This window comes from Podarcis erhardii (genome assembly GCF_964252035.2).
Source record: "Podarcis erhardii genome assembly, chromosome: 10".
Classification (NCBI taxonomy): Eukaryota; Metazoa; Chordata; class Lepidosauria; order Squamata; family Lacertidae; genus Podarcis; species Podarcis erhardii.
In genome coordinates this window covers 20,921,000-20,939,833 of record NC_138500.1, presented here as the reverse complement: position 1 = coordinate 20,939,833, position 18,834 = coordinate 20,921,000, and the positions used below count along the sequence as shown (strand labels likewise).

Here is an 18,834-nt window from a genome sequence, read left to right as displayed (position 1 = left end):
ATGACCAATGATTGTGGATGATGGGAGTTGTAGCCCAACGTTTGGAGGGCACCAGGTTGGGAAAATTTGGTCTAATCCTTAGGAGATAGGATGGAATGATTCTGTAGCCTTCTGCATTCAGACTGACTGGTATGAGAAGAAGCTGCTGCCAAGCCTGCTCCTACCTAAAAACATCAAAGGCCTTCATAAAGATAACATCACACCCCAGGGCCATAGACAGCAGTCTTTGGCCAGCCAGATACCACTGGAAAGTGATAAGTAAATTGTGAAGGTCACGCCCTTTTCCTCTTTGCTTCTCATCTCACTTCCAGCGACATGCATGTTCCTGCTAAACTCAGAGGTGTCATTCAATAGCCTCATAGCTAATAAACATGGGGTTGTTAGAAGCTTTACACAGAATGGACCTAATGAAATTAAAAGACCTGCACTATTCACCTCTATTCTATGTGACTTTATTTGCAAAACATTTTCATGCTGCTTTTCAGCCCTAACAGCCCCCCCCCCCGGGTGGTTGACAAGAAAAGAAAAATGCCACAAAACCAGTTTAAACCATAGCCATTAATACTGAGCATGAAAAGCCGCAGAGCAAGAGTTTAAAACCTTCCATCCCAAATTTAAAAGCATCAAAAGCCAAGCAGAATGTTTTTATTTTCCCCACTCCATCAGGGATGGAGCCAGTCTGGCCTCCCTCGAGAGGCAGTTCCATAACAGGGGGGCTGCCACAGAAAATGTCCTGTCCCACATTCCCACCCACTGAATGCCTTTATCCAATCCTATTTAAAATTACCTTGGGTTGATTATTTGCTTATATATCACTTAATGTCCAGATAAGCTTTTAAGCCATTTACACGTATAAAAATTCCATTTTTATATGCTGCTTGACCAAGTGTCGACTTCCGCCTCCAGATCATTTTCTCTTCCCTTTTTCGTCACATACATAGAGTTTCACTGGAAAAAGTACAAAACACTATAAATCACCCTGATAAAGAAAGCAAACCTCCCCACCCCTAGTTGATTTTTAAAACAGGGTTGGGTGTGCACACGCACATGTGCTTTTAAAGATGCATGCAGATGCCATGTGCCCAGATCAAAATGCACACCCCTTTCCGAGGGGCAACTTGTGACTTATAAGATTAAATTATCTAAGAAGCATCTTTATTATGTTGAACAGTAGAGCAAAGGAACTCTGCTCCCTACCTGACCTCTCCTCCCATTCATCTGCTGCGCCCAGTAGCCATTACCTCCAATGTCAGCCAAAGTTCCTTACAATACAATACCACCCATGCACAAAACTATGCCAGGAAGCAAAAGAGATGAGCCAGATACACAAGAGGCAGTAGAGGGAGAATGCGCCGGGAGGGAGAAAGATACAGATGGGCAATAACAATCATTCCCTCTATTTCTGATGTTCAAGCTGTGAGAGCTATTGGTTATGCGGCCAGAACAGAACCACCCATGCACAAGAATCATACTTTGGGAAGCCTAAGCGTTTGCAGAAGTACAAAAATGTGGGGTGCATAAGGAAGACCACCACCCCTCAAATAAACCACTAAGGACCCAGTGTGTTCAATGGTCATCTGAATTAGATCATGCCACATGTGGAAAGGCAGATCTAAAACCGTACAGGAGATACTTTTTTTACCAGTAGTATGAAGGTGCAGATTTACAGCACAATATGTGGATCTTTGCTACCGGATAAAGATACTGAAAATACTAAGGAAAAAAGTATTATGCTAGTTGATGGAACTTTGGATGGTATTTTTAATAGCTAGTCCATGTGCATCACGTAGCGACTGTATCTCATGAGAGCATTAAGAACTGGAAGGTCATAAGTTCTTCCTTATTTCTGTCCCCAGTGTTTTCTAAGCTAAACTGCACACACTCCCTGTTTGGGGAGATTGGCTTTGTTTTATCATGTCAAAAAGCAATTATCCTGGCTTAACTCCAGCCCCACCTATTGACTTCCAAGCATTAGACTCCTTAGCATGCTCTGTAGCTGCTATCTTTTCTTAATGTTTTTCTTTGCTTACACACCTGCCTCTTTCTCCTGAACAGGTTTATTTGCTAGGTGGGATTCCCAAGCTACTAGATCTTCTGAGTGTGCCAAATGAGGATGTGCAGAGGGCAGCATGCGGCGCTTTGAGAAACCTGGTCTTTGAAGACAATGACAATAAGCTGGAAGTGTCAGAGCAGAAAGGGATCACGACCCTGCTGAGACTGTTACGGCAAACCAGAGATGTGGAGACTAAGAAGCAAATTACAGGTAATTAAAACAGCACTGATGCATTGGAGTGCCACCTTCAAAGTGCACAGACCTTTTGTTAACAAATGCTCTTGATTGTTAGAGACTCCAAGGTCTAAATGTGATGCTATGCTTAGTTTGGGGGAGGGGGTTCCCAGTATTTTTATATGCATGTGGGAGCATCATCCCCAACCTGTAAGCACATCAGCTGCGCATCACGGTAAGCCAGACTGTGGTTCTCCAGGACTGCACAAGCTTCCAAAAGGGGTTAGGATTAGCTGCATCTCATGGTTGGTGAAGAGAAAGATTAACCAAGAGTCTGGCTTTGAATGACACACTACATATAATCTTGGGTTTGCTCAGTGCATGGCAAGACTAAAAAACATAAGGGAGGATATGTGTATGATATTCCTCTCCAGGAGCCTGAATGTTCACTCCATCGCAGTAAACCAAAGCTGGCCACTTCATTCTGCAGGTGGGGGTCGGGCTGCACATTTTTTGTGTTCTTTAGGAGCGGGGACTCCTTTAACTTAGAAAGCCAGCATGTCAGGGTGCAAGGTAGCTCTACCACCCAATTCTGCTGATTATATTTAAAGAGAGGCAATTAGGTGAAAAATACTATGGGATTACAATATTGTGCATGTTACAATTTTCTAAGGGATTGTTCCTGAGATTGGGACAAAATGTTGGAAAGGGTACAACCTTACCTTTATTTATCCCAACTTGTGGAATAACTTCCGGTGTTCCAGGAAGCTGTGAATTTCTTGTTCTTAAGCTGATTCAGGGATTGCTGCATGAGCAAAGCCCTGATATTCTTAACCCATCAATTGCAGATGGTTAAATAGAGGCCTGTGTAATAATGTAACGGCATTGCACATGATAACAGAGAGTAGAAAGGCTTGGGAACGGAACAGCAAGCCAGAATTTCCCACTCTCTGAAATGCTGACAGCCCCTCTCCAGATTAATCACCACAAATTAGGCTGTGGAAGGGGCGGGGGTGAAGAGTCTTCAGAGAAGTTGATAATGTTAACCTCTGGTAACACCTCTGCTGATTTTGTAGCTAGCATGTCACTGCTCAGGAATGTTTGTGGAGTCGGGCAGCACCTGATATAGCTCTCGTAGGAGTTGTCGAAATCTCTGGTGGGAGGATGGGTGCCTCTTTCTTGGTGCTTTTTTCGAGGTTTGTTTTTTTGAGAAGCCAGCATGAAAAACCTGCAGGATATCTTGCAGATGTCAGCAGAAATTTCCTGTGTGATGGTGGGGAGGGATAAGGTCTGCTTTTCGTAGCTAGACTTCATTTTTAAGTACTGAGGCGTCTTAGATCTTTCCAGGTGCAAGGTTTGCTTTAATCTCAAGGTTGTATTGCTCTTTCCTTCCCAGAGCTGTGAGCTCCACCTGTCAGAGATAACAAAAGTCCTATTGTTAAAAGCCAGGAGGATAAAATATTAGAAAAGTCCTGCTGGAACAGCCAAAAGACCTGCTTAGTCAAGGATCTAGTTTCCTACAGTGGCCAACCAGGTACTACCGGGAAGCCTACAAGGAAGGCTTGTAGGCAACATCCCTCTGTTGCGCCTGTTCCCAACGCCTGGCAGCTTGCCTCTCCATAGAGCCAGCATGCCTAATGGCCCGTGGCCTGCTTTGCATGTCACAGCAAGCCAGAGTGGCTGTCCATGGCCGCAGGAAGATGCTGGCTGCCAGAGAGGAACTTGCACATGTTTCACTCCTCCCTGGACTTTTCAGGTCAAAGCCAGAGGGCAACTAAGCAAAGGGTTTGTCTTGGCATGTACTGTAATCTGAACCTGAGATACATCTCCTTAACTGTGACCTGTAACCATAAGGCGAACCTTAGCTACAGATTGTGGTTAAGGAGAAGAAACTTAAACCACAACTGCACAAAACCCTATGCCGAACCTTGACTTAGCTGCAGTGCTGCCCTGACCTAAAAAGCCTAGGGGTGATGATGATGATGATGATGATGATGATGATGCCACCCATCAGACTGGGTTTCCCCAGCCACTCTAGGCATCTCCCAACAAAAAAACAGTATAAACACAATGCAACATCAAACACTAGGTGTGATATCCTCTTTGGGAATAAGCACTCCATACTAAGCCATGATTTTGGCTTTGTGGGATGTGCAAACCTTACCTTCCATGAATTTGCCTAATCCCCCTTGAAAGCCATCTAACCTCCAATCTTATCAAGAGTTGTTTACTCAGTCCAACTCTTGTTTTGTCCCACTAAGCAAAAGTAAACTAAGGTGAAATCCTCTTGCATGCATTGGCTTTGTCTTTCCAGCATTTGTATGCTGCCAGGGAGGGAAGAGGTTCCCTCCTATTTGCTCAACCATTGAACATGAAAACACATGTAAACAGTGGCTCATGAAACTGTAGCATTGGAAGAGGGACCACAAGGGTCATCTAGTCCGGCCCTCTGCAATGCAGGAATCTTTTGCCCAGCGTGGGGCTTGAACTCACAGCCCTGAGATTAAGAGTCTCATGCTCTAGAAACTGAGCTATGCCAGGAGCTAACAGCATTGCCACAATTCAAAGGTCTTTAAGGCTGCAATCCTGAACATGCTAAGGAGTATTTCACCCTGCTGGTGAAGGGTAGGTGATACATTTAGTAGTTGTTGATAATAATGTCTACAGTCATACCTCGGGTTGAATGTGCTTTGGGATGAGCGTGTTCGAGTTGCACTCCGCGGCAACCCGGAAGTAATGGAGCACGTTACTTCCAGGTTTCGCCGCTTGCACATGCGCAGATGCTCAAAATGACGTCACGCACATGCACAGAAGCAGCGAAAAGCGGCATGCGCAGATGTGCCGTCGCTGGTTACGTTTGCTTCTAGATGCAAACGGGGCACCGGAACAGATCCCATTTGCATCTAGGGGTACCACTGTACTTTGTCACTCTGATCAGTAGCCAAGGAGTAGGGCTGGCAGAGATGGATGTGCCGTGGTAAAGGAGAAGGGTGTCCATTGTCCTCTGTAATCCCTTTCACTGACGCACAAGAAAAAGCAGAATAAATTATACAAAATGAGGAAATTATGCACATCTGCATGGTTTAACTTATGCAAATCTTCATGGATTTAGTATTCAGATCAGATGCTGGTGCACATTCTAAGCAATAGAATTTTGTTTTTGTTTTCTTAAACACTGTTTCATATGCCCAACCGTGGCTTCATGAGTCCAAGGGAAATTCTCAAATGTATACAGTACTTGGAAGTTGCTTTCTCTTCCATCGCTTAGCTGCCAGGACTACTAAAGCGCCTTTCTCAAGGTCATACAGAAAGTCATGAAGCTGTAGCTCCAAGAAACTGGCTTCATTTCCCATTCCATCAGCAGCAAATGCTTTGCAGGGGTTGAAAGGCACTTGGAAGAGGAGCTAGGAGCGAGCGAGTGCCAGGGCTGATAGGAACCAAAGCTTTCTTTATTATGGGGTAATCTCGGTAGCGATGGAGAGAGGCAAAGCCGAGGCAGCCAAAACAAGCTTTTGAAGAGGAGCCAGCCAAGCCTTCAGGGAGTGTCTAACCTCTTGATCTTGTCTCATACTGCATACATCTGAGAAATGGAAGAACATTCCTTCTGCAAGGAGGATTATAGCACAGACAGACAGACCTGCCGTGAAATAAAGCATGCATAGGAAAGGCAGCCACACCCATCTTGTTCTAAGTCTCTTACCATGGAAAGTCCCAAGGCCTATGGAAGTCACATGCATGCGGTGCAGCTATGTCCCAACGGCCTGGTTCTGCAAGCACCTCTCCCTGCAAGATTTCCTTTAACTCACGTGCCCATCAGAGTACAGTTAATTAAGCTAGTTCATCGACTTCATCTTTCCGACTTCTTTTTGCAATTTTGATCCATCCCACTGTTCTCCACGTCAGGCAATGCTGATAACAATACACAACAACTTAGCACTTAACAGTGGTTTAGGACAGGGATGGGAGAATCCGTTGTTGGACTCCAGCTCCCATCAGCCCCAGCCACCATGGTCAGGAATGATGGGCATTATAGTCCATATCGAAAGCCACAGATCCCCCACCCCTGCTGTCTGAATAGAGCTGCCAACTTTTTAATCTGTCCCTACGTTTGTGCTTTAGACAGCAGCCGCGATATGCAAGAATTAGCCAGTGAAGTCACTTACTACCTCCACACTTTAAAGATCTTCAGCTGTTGCTTCCTACATATCATGCCAGAGTTTGCAGGGGCACACTGAAAAGTTGGCAAAACTATTGAGGCACTCTAGTTGCGAAAGTGAGATTTAACCGGGGTCTTTCTGATTCACAGCTCACTCACTTAACCATTGCACTGCACTAGTTCCTGGCATTTGTTTTTAAGTCGGGGTGGGAAACCTTTGAACCTTCCAAATGTTGTTGGACTCCCAACATCCTAGCTACCATGACCAGTGGTCGGGGATGTTGAGAGTTGTAGCCCAACATCTGGAGTGCCACATGTTCCCAATTCTTTCTTTACCTTTCTTGGCTCCTACTCTATAATACTTCTCAAGTATGCTATTTATTTTACTGTGCTTAGCTCATTCAAGGTTCCCATATTTATATTCTGATAGGTTTCCTGTGAAATAACTGCTGGACATGGCAGATAAGGGAATGGGAGGGCTTCCAGTTTATATCAGTCATATTTTAGTCTAACAAATAGTGAGTTGCTCAATCAACCACTGAGATGTATGATTAATCCACAATTTGAATCTTTTTCTCTCATGTCCAGTCCCAAAATTCTATCCACCCCAACACATTGGCCATTACACTACCTTCAGTGGGGTTTATTTCCCTTGTTTCTTAGCTTCTGCTGTCATAACATGCACAGGTGTGGCAATAATGCCAAAGTTGTGCATACTTCTATTCCACCTCCCCCACTGAGATGACAATGCATTTACTGTATCTGCATATTACAGAAGGGCGATTATCCTTGAGCAAAGGGTCAGAGGAGAAGTTTGGTGCTGAGATTGAAATGCCATCTGCCTTGAGCTAAGATTTTAAGAGATGTGTTTTGAAATCTAGAGCAGTTAACTGAACAAACAATAGTTCTCTTTGTAGAGGGGAGCCACTGTGCGTGTGATATATTGCCAGATGATACTTGCAAAATCTATTTCCAAAAAAACCCAAAACCCAAAACAGAACGCACAGCTATTAAATCTCTTGTAGTCACATTTTTTAATATGTGCAGATCTCCAGATCAGACCCAGGTTTCCTTTTCTCCTTGACACCCAACACAATGAAAGTACCAGGTTGCTTTCGGAAAGTTTTGACAACCTGGTAGATCCATGACCAGATTGTCAAAGAAGCTCTTCATGCAACTGGAGCTTGGCTTAGTTTTATCAAAGAGCCAGGGAAATGCCTATCACTACCATATGAAGTCCTGTGAATGGAGAGCCAATGTTGTTTTCCTGTTCCCTCTGCTTTTTGTAGGTTTGCTATGGAATCTCTCCTCCAATGACCAGCTGAAGATCTTGCTGATCCGAGAAGCCCTGCAGCCATTGACAGAGACTGTTCTCATCCCTTACTCGGGCTGGCCAGATAGAGATTATACGAAATCAAGCATTGTACCTGACCCAGATATCTTCTACAACGCTACAGGATGCCTGAGGTAAGCTGGGTGCAGGGAAAGGGCCTGTCGTTCAGGGGGCAGAAAGTCCCAGGTTCACAATCTCCAGGCAAGACTCGAGATGTCCTGAACTCAAGAGCCACTGCTAGTCAATGTAGACGATACTGAGATAGATGAACCAATGGTCGAACTTGGTCTGGGCAGCTTCCTATGATGTCTTGTGTTTTTATTCAAACCATAGTCATTTAGTTCTTCGTTTATTTGGTGAAACTGTTCCTATTTTTTTGCCATCTTAGACAACCTGGAGGTTTCCCCACAAAGCACTCTAGAATTCATAAAGGATTTGATAATTTGATAGCAGCCTGGTTTTTCATCCTGGGCCAGGTCCCTGAAGGCTATTGGACACCCCTTGGTGGTTGTTTAAGGGAGCTTATGCCCAGCCAACCAAAGTCACCACAAATGGAGATGATGCAGGCAAACATGTTCGCTGGCAGGAAGCATCATTGTCTGCAGCCACCAAGAGCTGCTCTGCAACTGTTTCAGCCAAACACTCAGCGGACAAAAGCAGCACAGCAGAAAGCCTAAGAAGTAACCCAGTTTTACTAAGAAGTAACAAACAGGAAGAAAACATGTAGGCAATATTTGGTCTCATTCATTCTCCCAAAGTATCTAAAAACCTGATGACTTTTAATATTGATTATAGTCAAGGCTTCGTACACACTGTGTTGCGCTAAAGTAACTCAAATTCTTTGCAGAGGAATAACAGAAAGCTCTGACAGAAGGAGGATAATCTGTTGGGTTGCAAAGAAAAGTGGGGGGGGGACACCACAGGAGATTCTGGAAAGAAGTTTTGCTCATTTAAAACGTTTTTAGAATAAATACGGTTTTTAAAAGTGTGTAAAAATGGCCGGATATCCCTGCAAGGGAGTGGATCCTGCTGTTTGCAACCTTATATTTTCAGATTTGCAGTATTTTTTTTAAAAAAAATTGTTAAAACTTGGAAGTGTGACACATGTGTCCCTCTACGTATTGGACTACAACACTCATCATCCCTGGCCATTAACTGTGCTTTCTGGGGCTGATGGGAGCTGGAGTCCAGCTTCTGGAGTGTCACACTCCTGGGCCTAAATTTCCTCCCTCCTGCCTTTGATTTCCCTGTCAGCACTTCCTTGCAATTTGATCACTATGGAATCCACTACTCTTAACATTAGGCTGGGCTTAGCATGGTTTGTGCTGTCAAAGGTTCAACATGTGGGCACAGAATGTTGACTCCACGTTTCTATTTTTCCTCAAGGAAAAGGCAAGGGTCTGCATTTCCTGCCAGGAAAAGCTTTGGGAGCACTTTGGATAATCTAGCAAAAATTGTGGGTGGGTACAGAGGACTTGCCAATCAGAAGGTCGGCGGTTCAAATCCCTGCGACGGGGTGAGCTCCCATTGCTCGGTCCCTGCTCCTGCCAACCTAGCAATTCGAAAGCACGTCAAAGTGCAAGTAGGTAAATAGGTACCGCTCCAGCGGGAAGGTAAACAGCGTTTCCGTGCGCTGCTCTGGTTCGCCAGAAGCAGCTTAGTCATGCTGGCTATGTGACCCGGAAGCTGTACACCGGCTCCCTCAGCCAATAAAGCGAGATGAGTGCCGCAACCCCAGAGTTGGTCACGACTGGACCTAATGGTCGGGGTCCTTTTACCTTTACCTTACAGAGGCCAGCTATCAGGATGTCCAGTCATCAGATGGTAGGATTTCCATGGAAAAGCTTGTTGTTGTTTCTCAGGTCCTTGATCCTTGGTTGCACAAGGAAGCAGACAGTGTTTTCTGTTGCACACAGTCGTAGCTGAACGGATTCAGTTACGTTCGCCTGGCTGTGGGAGTGCTGCAAGGCCACTGATGTAATTCTGCAAAGAATAATTAACGGGGGGGGGGGCGGGGAGAGAGCGAGCATAGGCTCTTCACTTTAGTAAACTGTAATAAAACAGATATATGCTTTATTTCACAATGGGTGAATTTCAGTGTCATAAAAGCTGGCATTCTAATTACTGTGTTGTACGGAATTAAGCTGTAACCTTGACAGTTGTGAACCCTGCCTGTCTTGAAAAGATCTTTCCGACACCTGCTTCTTAAACTTCACAAAGCAGGAAACTAACTACCATTTCCCTTATCCCAGGACCCTCGAAAGCACTGCTGCCTGGATATAGCTCAGCTCAGGTTCAAAAGATCTTCCCAGGGCAGAATGTCCTACAATGGGGAAATCCCTTCCTGGCTTCTCCTGATGTTTTGCTATTGCAGAGATGAAAACATAAGGCAGGAGTGGGGGGGGTGCTTGGCCCTCCATATGGACTACAGCTCCCATCAGCCTTGACAATTGGCCGTGTTGTGGTTGATGGGAGGTATAGCTGAGCAACATAAAGGTTCCCCATTCCTGGCTTAAAGGGATGCTATCTAAGCTACAGTTTGCCAGCTGCCACCAACTAAGATTTTAAAATACAGGCACGGTTTTGCTGCATTGCCTTGTAGGGAGGGCAATTGTGTTTTCCCTGAAAATGTTCTCTATTTCCTTGCTTATGCACTAAGCATATGCGAAGCTGCAGGCTCCTGGAGCACTAAAAATATCCTTTTTTAATGCCAAATTAACATTCCCAGAGCCTTTCTACTTTGTGAAGTTATATATGTTGCGGTGTGTATCTTAAAAGAGATCTGCAAAAGCTGGTGACAGAGCACACAGGGAAACCTGCTAACAAACAATTTATCTAACTACTTGTACATCTGCCAGATTACAAATCCCTAATTAGTTCTTCCTTTTGTAATAGCTGATACACTTGCTGCTCAGGTGTTTTTTAAAACCTATAGCCTGCAGCCTATATTGCATAAAGAAGACTATCTTGTTGATGTAATGGTACATTATGCATAACACACCTAAGCTGCTCTTAATAAAGGTTTCAGACTTGCAGAGATAACAGCTGGGCTAAATTATTTGACCTGCCTTTCCAGCAAAAACAAAATTGTAGTAATTTTCAACGAGGGTAGGATGCTCTTGCTGTTAAGATAAGATGACAGAAGATTTTGAAGTTCTTCTTTTACACAGTTTTGCCAATGCTTTGACCAGTGGTGGATCTATATGGCGAAATTCAAACCTATGAAATGTCTGAGTGAGAGTGACACTGTGACATGTCACATACTGTCTTTCCAAGGGGAATTGCAGATATTAGTGTAGGGGCAAATTTAGAAGTGCAAGCTCCCACACTAGTAGGCCTGGTGTAGTACAACAGCAGAAGTCATCGGGCAATGTCGCTGCTCCCCCACCCTTTCTGCGCATGCATGTTCCTGTTCCTCCATGATTTGCCCATTAAAATGGCAGGAAAGAACAGTTTGCCTGTATACCACCCCTAATCCCATCAGTTCACACCCACAACTTGGTTAATGGAGTTGCAAGCAAATTTCTGGAGAACAGTTAACACAGAAATGAGTGCAAGACTTCCACCATATTTCCAGAAGTAGGTTTTACATCGTGTGAAGACTCAAATATAATACGGAAAGTAACAGTTAGGGAAACAGAACAAATTGCCATGTGAATGCAGCCATACACACAGTTTATCGTAGGCAGAATTTGTGTAAGTCTTCGACAAGCTCATTAAATAATAAAACCAATTTTGTTAGATGGTTAGGCAACAAGCATGTCCCTTTTGATTTCACTCGCCTTGCCTACCCAGGACACAATGCCTGTGTGTGTGTGTGTGTGTGTGTGTGTGTTTCTCCCTCAGCTATCAGCACAGCTGCTGTTATAGAGGCCCAGTACCTGATTTGCAGGAACACGCCTCTCTGTGTACACAGTTATCATTTCCTCATTTCCTCCAACTGATATTGGAGTGAAGTTTGTGAATGGCACAACAAATACCAGTTTCTTAATTATATACTGCTCCTCTCAAGGTACATCAATATGTTTATCCCAGGGGTAGGCAACCTGCGGCCCAATCACCTTCTGAATCCGGCCCACAGACGATCTGGGAATCAGCGTGTTTATACATGAGTAGAATGTGTCCTTTTATTTAAAATGCATCTCTGGGTTATTTGTTGGGCATAGGAATTCGTTCATATATATTTTTTTCAAAATATAGTCCAGCCCACCACATGGTCTGAGGGATGGTGGACCAGCCCACGGCTGAAAAAGGTTGCTCACCCCTGGTTTATCCTCTTTTACTTAAAACCGGGGCCTCCAGCAGAGGAGTTCTTCTTCTTCATGCTACCTCCTACCTCAGGTGTGGAAACCCTGTGGCCCTCCATAGGTTGTTGGACTCCCATCGGCTCCGGGCAGCACAGTTAATGGTGGGGGATGATGGGAACTAGAGTCCAGCATCATTTGCAGGGCTATTTGTCTGCCATCCCTGTACTTACCTGATCCATTTAACTAGAGATGTGAGGGGTTTCTCTTGGGACTTTCTACACACAAGGAATGGACTCCACCATAGAATTATGATCCTTTAGTTAGGTAGATTAGGCTGAGAGATTAAATAGGGATCATCCAAGGACATGCAGTGAGTTCTAGGGTTGGGTGATGGTTTGTTCCTGGGTCCTAGTCCATCACTTTAACCCAGGTATAACCTGATGATGTTAAATTGCAATTCCCTGAATATGGACCATGCTGGCTGGGGATAATAAAACAATTCTGGAGGGCACCACGTTGGCCAGCCTCACTTTAACCACTGCACTATGCTGCCTTTCTGTAGGATTATTTCATGCCAGTACTAGACTGCTCTGAAAGTGCAGTTTTTTATTGTTGAGCTTGCTTCACTTTCCAACTCTGGAATAAATTTGGGAAGCAAAGTAAACTTATTTCCTTAGACATTCAAAGTGCTAGATACACGTTTGACATTTTGCCTTTGTGTCTAGTGTTTGTGTTAATTACTGCATAACTGGCATGGTGTCCAACACAAGGCTTTCTGTTACACTATAAACACTGAAGAATCTGATCTTCTCTTTGGCATGAAATATTCATTCAAATTGGGGGGGTTTAAATTTTTTTGTTAAGGCTTACCTCCTTAAAATGTTCTGCCTCAGCTGTTAAACAAGCCGATTTACACAAAGCAAGTCCTGCTCTTTCTCTCATGCTCAGATCTCAACATCTTTGTTCTGTAGCCAAAAAAGCAAAAACAAAAGTACCAGGAGAGGCTGGGAGCTGTATGCCATCTTCCAGCTGCTGAGTTGGGTAACAAATGTAAGCTACTAAAAAAGCACGTAGCGGCTTGTTTACCATAGCACAAGTCCAGTTTTGAAACATGTGATAGATATACATACCAGTAAGTCAAACTCCTCCTTTTCAGCCCTATGTTTCACATATCCCCACAGGTGGTACCATCTGCCTTGTTAAAAAAAAGAAGGTGGCATAACACTGTTCCAGGGATTAGAGAAGGCTAGTGTGTTTGTGACGTCACAGATGTTAGCCAATATGTGCTGTTCGTGGCTCAGCATTTCCCATTCAAGCTGAACCACCCAGAAAATCAGCAGAACCATTGTATTTCCAGAGCCATGCCCCCAGAGAGAGAAATGCACATGTTGCAGAGCAGCAGGGCCACTGTCCATATCTCTCTTCTGTAACTGCAGCTACTCACTTTGTTTTGAAATCCGCCCACTGCACTGCTCTTCAAGCATCAGTGTTGAAAACTCCATCCCCTATCACTTTTGTTTTATTTAGCTCTGGCATACCTACAAAACACTCTCTGTGTGTGCACGAGCCAGGCCACGGCAAACATGCTACTGTCAACAAAGCTTGCAAACTGGCAAAAGGAAGAACATGTTCTTTACAGCAGGCATCTCTGTGTAAAACAGAGCACAGTGGTGGCTGCTTTTATGCTAATAATGATCTGGAAGTTTATAGAGAGAAGAAGACAAAAAGTCCTCAGGGAGTGTTAGGAAGTACAGTTGTACCTTGGATCCTGGCCGACTTGCGAGTTGAACATTTTGGCTCCCAAACGCCGCAAACCCGGAAGTGAGTGTTCCGGTTGGCGAACGTTCTTTGGAACCCAATTGCAGGAGCCAGTCAGAAGCCACACTTTGGTTTCCGAATGTTTTGGAAGTTGAACCGACTTCCGGAACGAATTCTGTTCAGCTTCTGAAGTACCACTGTAACTAGGCTAGGGCTGACTGAGAGGAGAGCTCAGGAACTTCAGTTGGTTCAGAATGCAGTTTTTGCTGGAGCAGGAGATCAGAAGACACTACTCTGATCCTTTATCAAGACTTTCCCTCTGATTAACTGTAATGGCACCACACTTTGCCATTTGTTAAAAACTATGTTTTAGTGTTTTAACTTGCTTTAGTGATGTATTTTGCCTTCTTTTATTCATGGATTCACTGATGTGAGATTCTGATTTCCCCCCCCCCCAACACACGCACACACTTTTTAACCTTTATTTGTAAAGAGGTAAGCCAATCAACAGGAGGCTGAAGAAAAAAGTTTCATATTTTCAGCCCAGTCCTATGTATATTTACTGATGAATACACTTTGCTGTCTTCAAAGGGGGTTGCTCCCCTATAAACATGGGTTGAATTCTCAAGAGGACGTTTTGCAGATAACATGATACCTGTTAGATACATGCTTGCTTTAATGAAACACAGGAAATAGGTTCAAATCAGCAATTATACACCAGTTAGGTACTTTAGAGTCTCAATGAGGCATAAGAAGCTTTGCTAGAGGGGATGTGGCTTCCAAGGCACACTGTGGCATATGTGCTGACCTTGCCCTATGGTGGAAGCTTTGGGGGATTTAATTGTAGCTAGAATCAACCTAAGAACTGACTCCTTCATTGAGATGGATCCTAAATTGTGTGTATTTTCTTTGTGCTTAAATAGAAGGCTGCTGTATTGTCTGCTGTATGTTGCATCAATCGTGCTATCCAGCTTCCAGTGGTACTAGCACGTTGACTAGTGAAGAGCTTTTGCATAATAATGGAAAGCAAAAATATGGACAAAATTGCTGGAAACATGCCTGTAGATCCTATGTCTTATGGTAGGAAAATTCTTGCTGTTTCTGGCCTGTTAGAAATTTTAAAGGAGCTTGGATCAGGATAACCACCCAAGACACAACAGTGTTTGGATGAGTTATAACTTTAACAACCCAATTCTTGGGAAGGTGTGCCTAAGCTCATTGACTCCAGTGAGCTTAGGTATGCCTAAGTCTGCACAGGATCAGACTGCCCATCTAGGGTAAACAACATCTCTCATCTTTACAGATTGCATCATCAGTGCAAGCAAAGTACTGCATTGGCGTTCCCTGCTGGCTGTTTGAAGAGCTGATTTCCTCCTGTATAAACCAGAGCATTTTCATTCATCTCCAGGCCCAAGTGCTGAGTTTGCTTTTCTGCCTTTTAAGTGTATTCTTAGGTAGCAACCTGAAGTTGGAGCCCTTCTGCCCAGGGACCTAGCACCCTCTGCTACAGAAACAGAAACCTGTCATAGAGCTGAAGCTGATTGTACAGCATCCTTGTAACCAGTTTTAATTCCCTTTTTGTAGAAACATGAGCTCTGCTGGCCCTGAAGGGAGGAAAAAGATGAGAGAATGTGAAGGGTTGATTGAATCGCTGGTGTATTATATCCAAGGCACCACCGCAGACCACCAGCCAGATGATAAGGTAAGCTTTCCAAATGAAGGGATTTTCTCAGTCTCTAGAACAGAAATAACCAAGGTGGTGCCAGCTGTTGATGGCCTACAACTCCCATCATCCCTCACCATTGACCATGCTGGCTGGGGCTGATGGGGATTGTGATGCAGCAACATCTGGAAGTCACCAGATGAGGGAAGGCTGCCCTACTCAGCATCCAGAGCTGACCTGAGACATTAAATGTTTGGGGTGCTTTTCACCTTGGCTACCACTGGAGAAAATCAAGACAACAATGCAATGTTCTGAAATTCTAAGGCCAGACATCTAAGTTACAAAACTGCATTGCAGGTCTTTAGCGATTGCATCCAGTTATTTACACAGCCAGAATAAGGCACATTTGTTTTCCCTTCCAGGCCACAGAGAACTGTGTGTGCATCCTTCACAATCTCTCCTACCAACTGGAGTCCGAACTCCCTGGTAGCTATGCACAGAATATCTACATGCAAAGAAGAAATGTTCCTACTAGCGACAGCAGCATTGGATGCTTTGGTTCAAGGAGCAGGAAAGCAAAGCAGGTAATAGAGGGCTGTTATTTGGGGGAAGGAGCTTCGAGCAGCTTAGTGTGCAGAGGACACGTTTTGTATGCAGAAGGTCCCATCTCCAGGTAGAGTAGAGCTGTGCAAGACCCTGGTCTGAAAGCCTTTAAGAGTGCTGCTGCCAGGCTTCTCCAGAAGCATCTGCTCTGAAGGCAACAACATCCAGATCAGGGGGAGAGGTTCATGGCAGCTCCTGCCACAGCTGACAATGTGTTTCATTGATTCAGCTGCACAGAGCAAGGGGGCTGGCAAATGGACAACCCTACCTTTCAGTGAGGAAATTACTGCATTCTTCGCTCCATAAGATGCACCTGACCATAAGACGCACCTAGTTTTTAGAGGGGGAATGCAAGAAAAAAAAAACTATTTAAAGGGGGCACTGAGCAGAGCCTGTATGCATCCCAGGCTCTGCTCAGCGCTCCCTTTCACGAGCTGCGTGGAACAGCACTTGCAGGCTTTTCCCCAGGAGGGAGAAGCCCCCAAGAGTCGCGCACTCTTTAAAGGGTGTGCGGCTCTTGCGGGCTTTTCTACGAGGTGGGAGAAGGAAAGCCCATCAGTAATGGGCTGCCCTTCTCCCTCCTCGGAGAAAAGCCTGCAAGAGCTGCGTGGAGCGTGTGTGTGGCTCTTGGGGGCTTTTCCCGCCTGCATCCGCTCCATAAGACGCGCACACATTTCCCCTTACTTTTTAGGAGGGGAAAAGTGTGCCTTATAGAGTGAAAAATACGGTAAAATAGACGGCCTTGTGGTCCTTTCTAATGCTGTAATGGACTCACGAACAAAATGGTTCGGCTTAACTTCTAGTTCCTGCTGAGCCTCATCCTGCAAAGATTTTCAGACAGCCTTTCACTCTGATTCAGGGTTACTGATTTAGGATTGGCAGCCCATTGTTAGGAGGCATTAGCGCTGGGCTCCTTTTGGTTAGATCCAGAAAGGTGAGCCTTACTGAGGGGTCGGTTAACTGTTTTTGTTTCTGGTTGTTTAATGCATCTGCATGTTTAGCAGCAGCAGGACCTGCCACTCCCTGAGGAAAAGAGCAACCCCCGAGGTGTTGAAACCCTCTGGCATTCCACCCTGATAAGGATATATCTGTCCTTGATAGCAAAAAGCACAAGGAACTTCACTCAGGAAGCATCGCTGGGAGCTTTGCAGAACCTCACAGCGGGAAGTGGACCAGTAAGTAGAAAGAGAGGGGATTTCTCCTTTTATCTTGCTTTCCTTTCAGCCCCTCCCCTGTAGCTCAATATGTTTTTGATGTCCTCATGAGAGAGATTTACAGTTTCCTGCTGTATTGGCTCTGAATACAGAGAGCCAGTGAGGTATAGTGGTTACAGCACTGGACAAGAACCTGGGGGAGAACTATGTTTGCCTCTGAAGAAATGCTTTCCACGTTGTTCAGTAAAGGAGATCTGACTCTAAACTTTCAGGGCCAGAGTCAGGGGTTGGAATTGTTGGGCCCCCATCTCAACAGGAAGCTCCACTGCTGATTGCCGGAGCTCCCTGGTGCCAGTGGTGGTCCTCTCTTGCCATGGCGACCTATTCACCCACTCCATCTCTCTGCCTCCAGAGGGATAGGACCAGAGAACAATGGAAGAGAGGCAGCAGAAGGAACAAGAGCTGCCATCAACTCATTTGTCTGCCATTTTCTCCCAAGGCAGCAGTGGAAGATAGTTACTAGAAGCAGAGGCAGAACAGGGCGGCAATTGCAGGAAGGAAGAGAAGGAGGCCCCTTGCCAACAGACACGCACACAAACCTGAGGCCATCACTGTCCCCTGTGCTGTGCATTATATATATATATATTTCTACCCCATCCTCTTTCAAAGGAGCTTCAGGTGGCATGTTTTATCCTCACAACAACCCTGTTCAGAGAATCTGTGATCCTCCAGAAGCTGCTGGACCCCAACTCTCATCAGCCCCAGCCCAGATGGTCAATGCTTATGGAGCTGTAGTCCAGTACAGGTTCCCTATCCCTGTCCTAGTCTGATATACTGCTCCATGCTGGATCTCCCATCATTTCTCCTGCTGTGCCTTTGCCACTTAACTCCGTTCTCCAATGTTAGTTGAGTAGCAGCCATCAGTGCTGCTGCATCCACCAAAGAAGTTTCTTCTGAGACCAGCTGCACTATTTCTGACCAGGCTATTCCCTTTCCTTATCTGCTGTGCGTAGGGGGCAGGTGGCAATATTGTTGCGGGAGCACCTTGCAAAGGCTGAAATGGAACTGGGACGTCCTATTAGGTGTCTAACACAGCTCTGGAACTGAATTGGCTCTAATGTCTCTCAGTGGCATGCAAGGAAATTATAATTGGTTTAGCTGGCATGGCTGCATCCAAAAAGATCCTGGAAACTATAGTTGGATATGGGAGCTGAGAATTCCTGTCATTTACCATAGAGCAGAAGCTGTCCTTGGGAGAGGGAATGCTAAGTCTATGGTGTAGACACATTTGAACAACATGGTGTCCTCCAGATGTTGTTGGACTACAACTCCCATCATCTCTGACAACTGGCCGTCCTGGTGGTTTCACTTATGCCTGAAGAAGCTGTGTGTGTTTTCTGACAGATGCCATTTGGAGTAGCCCAAGTCATTGTCAAGAAGGCCAACGGCCTCCCAAGTATTCGAAACATGCTACATGTGAGCTGTCCAAGTGTTAAGAAAACGGCCGTCTCCTTGCTCAGGAACTTGTCTCGCAACACCTCGCTGCAGAATGAAATAGGTAAATAAATGTGCAATGACTGGCCAAAATTATTTCAGTGTCAGATTACTGTTAAATGCATGGTAAGTATATAAAGAAAGCTGAGCTTGATGAATCCCCTTCCATTAATAAAGGTTTGCCTTAATAAACGATCAC

General features: G+C 44.9%; 1 protein-coding gene across 2 annotated transcripts in view; it reads left to right on the top strand.

The window, feature by feature from the left end:
- Positions 1–18,834, top strand: part of PKP2 (plakophilin 2) — a 49,836-nt gene that overhangs the window by 26,217 nt on the left and 4,785 nt on the right. The window contains exons 5-10 of one of the 2 annotated variants that reach the window (XM_081878895.1): positions 2,056–2,263; positions 7,673–7,850; positions 15,306–15,423; positions 15,807–15,968; positions 16,989–17,162; positions 18,546–18,699. In XM_081878895.1, the coding sequence (XP_081735021.1) occupies positions 2,056–2,263; positions 7,673–7,850; positions 15,306–15,423; positions 15,807–15,968; positions 16,989–17,162; positions 18,546–18,699 (994 nt within the window). The remainder of the gene's footprint in view (positions 1–2,055; positions 2,264–7,672; positions 7,851–15,305; positions 15,424–15,806; positions 15,969–16,988; positions 17,163–18,545; positions 18,700–18,834) is intronic. The other variant, XM_081878894.1, reaches the window with a different exon arrangement.